Source organism: Sphaeroforma arctica, assembly GCF_001186125.1.
Source record: "Sphaeroforma arctica JP610 unplaced genomic scaffold supercont1.2992, whole genome shotgun sequence".
NCBI lineage: Eukaryota > Ichthyosporea > Ichthyophonida > Sphaeroforma > Sphaeroforma arctica.
The window spans coordinates 2,176-4,303 of NW_014037566.1; the positions used below are offsets into that span (position 1 = coordinate 2,176).

At 37.3% G+C, this 2,128-nt stretch overlaps 1 protein-coding gene across 1 annotated transcript in view; it reads right to left on the reverse strand.

Annotated features, from left to right (window-relative positions):
• SARC_13189 (hypothetical protein) overlaps positions 1-2,022 on the reverse strand; it is a gene marked incomplete at both ends in the record, with an annotated part of 4,136 nt that extends 2,114 nt beyond the window's left edge. The window contains 4 exons of the mRNA XM_014292686.1: positions 239-319; positions 711-768; positions 1,213-1,371; positions 1,783-2,022. Coding sequence (XP_014148161.1) covers positions 239-319; positions 711-768; positions 1,213-1,371; positions 1,783-2,022 — 538 coding nt within the window. The remainder of the gene's footprint in view (positions 1-238; positions 320-710; positions 769-1,212; positions 1,372-1,782) is intronic.
• Positions 2,023-2,128: the final 106 nt, after the last annotated feature.

Below are 2,128 nucleotides of genomic sequence, written 5' to 3' on the forward strand. Positions count from 1 at the left end.
TATACTATATATATATATATATATATATATATATATATATATATATATATATATAATTATATATATATATATATATATATATATATATACATATATATACATGTATATATATATAAATACATATATATATATATATATATATATATATACATATATATATACATATACAGATAGGTATTCACTCCCCTCTACAGACTATCACTTACAAGCATCAATCACGATAACCTCTAACACTTACAAGCAATGTCGCGTTGGTCGAATTCTGGTAGGCCCATGGCCTTATCACTGTTGAAGCGATTGCTTTGGTCGTTTCCTAATTCTGGACAATTAAAAGTAAAAAATTGGATTTCAATTCTGATCGATTCGAATTGGTAGATATACGTAATATCGAGTAACTTGTTTGGTCGCTTCCTAATTCTGAGTAAATACAAATGATTTTGAGATTTTTGATCCATTCCCACGATAAAACATACGTTAGCGAGTAATTTGTTTCCGTGTGGGTTGGTCTACTACCTCAAACTAAGTACGCGGCCATATATAGTATTGAGTGTGTTCACTTCATAACTCTCATATCAGGTGCTACAGCGATTAAAAGCTGAGCAGAACGACCCCAATATCTATTCTGTATAGGCACAAATAATTACGAATCACATTCGTCCCAATCATCATCTAAGTTTACGCTACAATACACACATGCACAAACAACTCACCTCCAAAAGCGTCGTCAGAAAATCCGGTCGGAATTCCCATGGGTCTACCCGACCACGACTATGAACGAGCACAAAAAAAAATCGGGATTAGGAACAGTCGGGCCAAAAGAAAGCTTGGAATAGAGGTACTTGGGCTGTGTCTCGGGTTGTGAACTTTTGGCTTTTGGTGACAAACAGAGTGACCGGACGATGAGGGTATCTACACGCGTATATGTATATATCTATAGGTGTGTATGCGAATTCACGTATACGTACATGTGTGTGCAAAAATGAAATCGGGGTATTAATCTGTCAAATCGGAGATGGTTTGCTTACCAAAACCTTGAACACACACGTGAAGAACATATCCTATGACCACGTACGAAGTGCCGACCATAGCAACAACTCCTTAAAGAATAGGATAACAGGCCACTAGCGTGTTGGGTTGGGGTGCTCGCTTTAGGGTATTGAAACCCTAAACCCTAAAACAGGGGTTTGAAAACCCTAAACCCCTAAAACATACCGGACCCTTGGGTTTGAACTTCTCCAGCATTTCCTTGACCTCGTCTGTTGGTTGCTGGGCGTGTATGGATGCGTTGCTCCCTGAGTTGTTTGCTGAGTATCGTTTGAGCATTGACTGGGGGCTCATAGTGTATAGGTTGGTGCCAACGGTGGGTGACCACTGCGCGAAGGTAAAGGAAAGGACAAATAAAACCAGGTAAATGTCCGGCGCCTGCATCTATATTTATCTTTATATATATATCACTCACACATAGGAAAGGATAAATAAAACCAAGCAAGTGTTAGTACCTGCATCTATATTTAATTTAAAATTTATATACCACTCACACAAACAGATGTATGTTGGGGTTGGGGCTTGAAGGCCGGAGACTGTTTATAGATGCTGATCTGTTTTTATCGGATGGGTGGATTTCAGAAGTCAAGCTTGCTAATACTAACTACTCAAGTTTTGGACCTTTTGCTAACTTGAATACTCGAGATCTGCAGATTTTCTATTTTCAATTACTCGAAATTTGGGTTATTTCTCCAATCTACAAATAGGATTATTTGCACGTTTACGGATTCAAAATACCTGAGTTTTGGACATTTTCCTATTGCCAAAGTGTTTGTCCCCTGAACTGCCCGAGTGGTCACTGCTGAGACTGGTGCGGCTGGGAGTTTTTGCTAATGATTTCTTATTGGATTTCTCTGCTAATTCTTTATTACGCTTTCCTCGCGAAGATTTCGGGGGTGATGCACTATCGCCCGGGAACTGAGAAAGAGGTACAAACAGGTTGAGAACATTTACAGGTGGATCAAAGGTAACATTCATATATATATATATATATATATATATACATATATGTATACGTATATGTATATACATACATATATATAGATATAGATATAGATTATTTATATATAGATAGATGAAATAA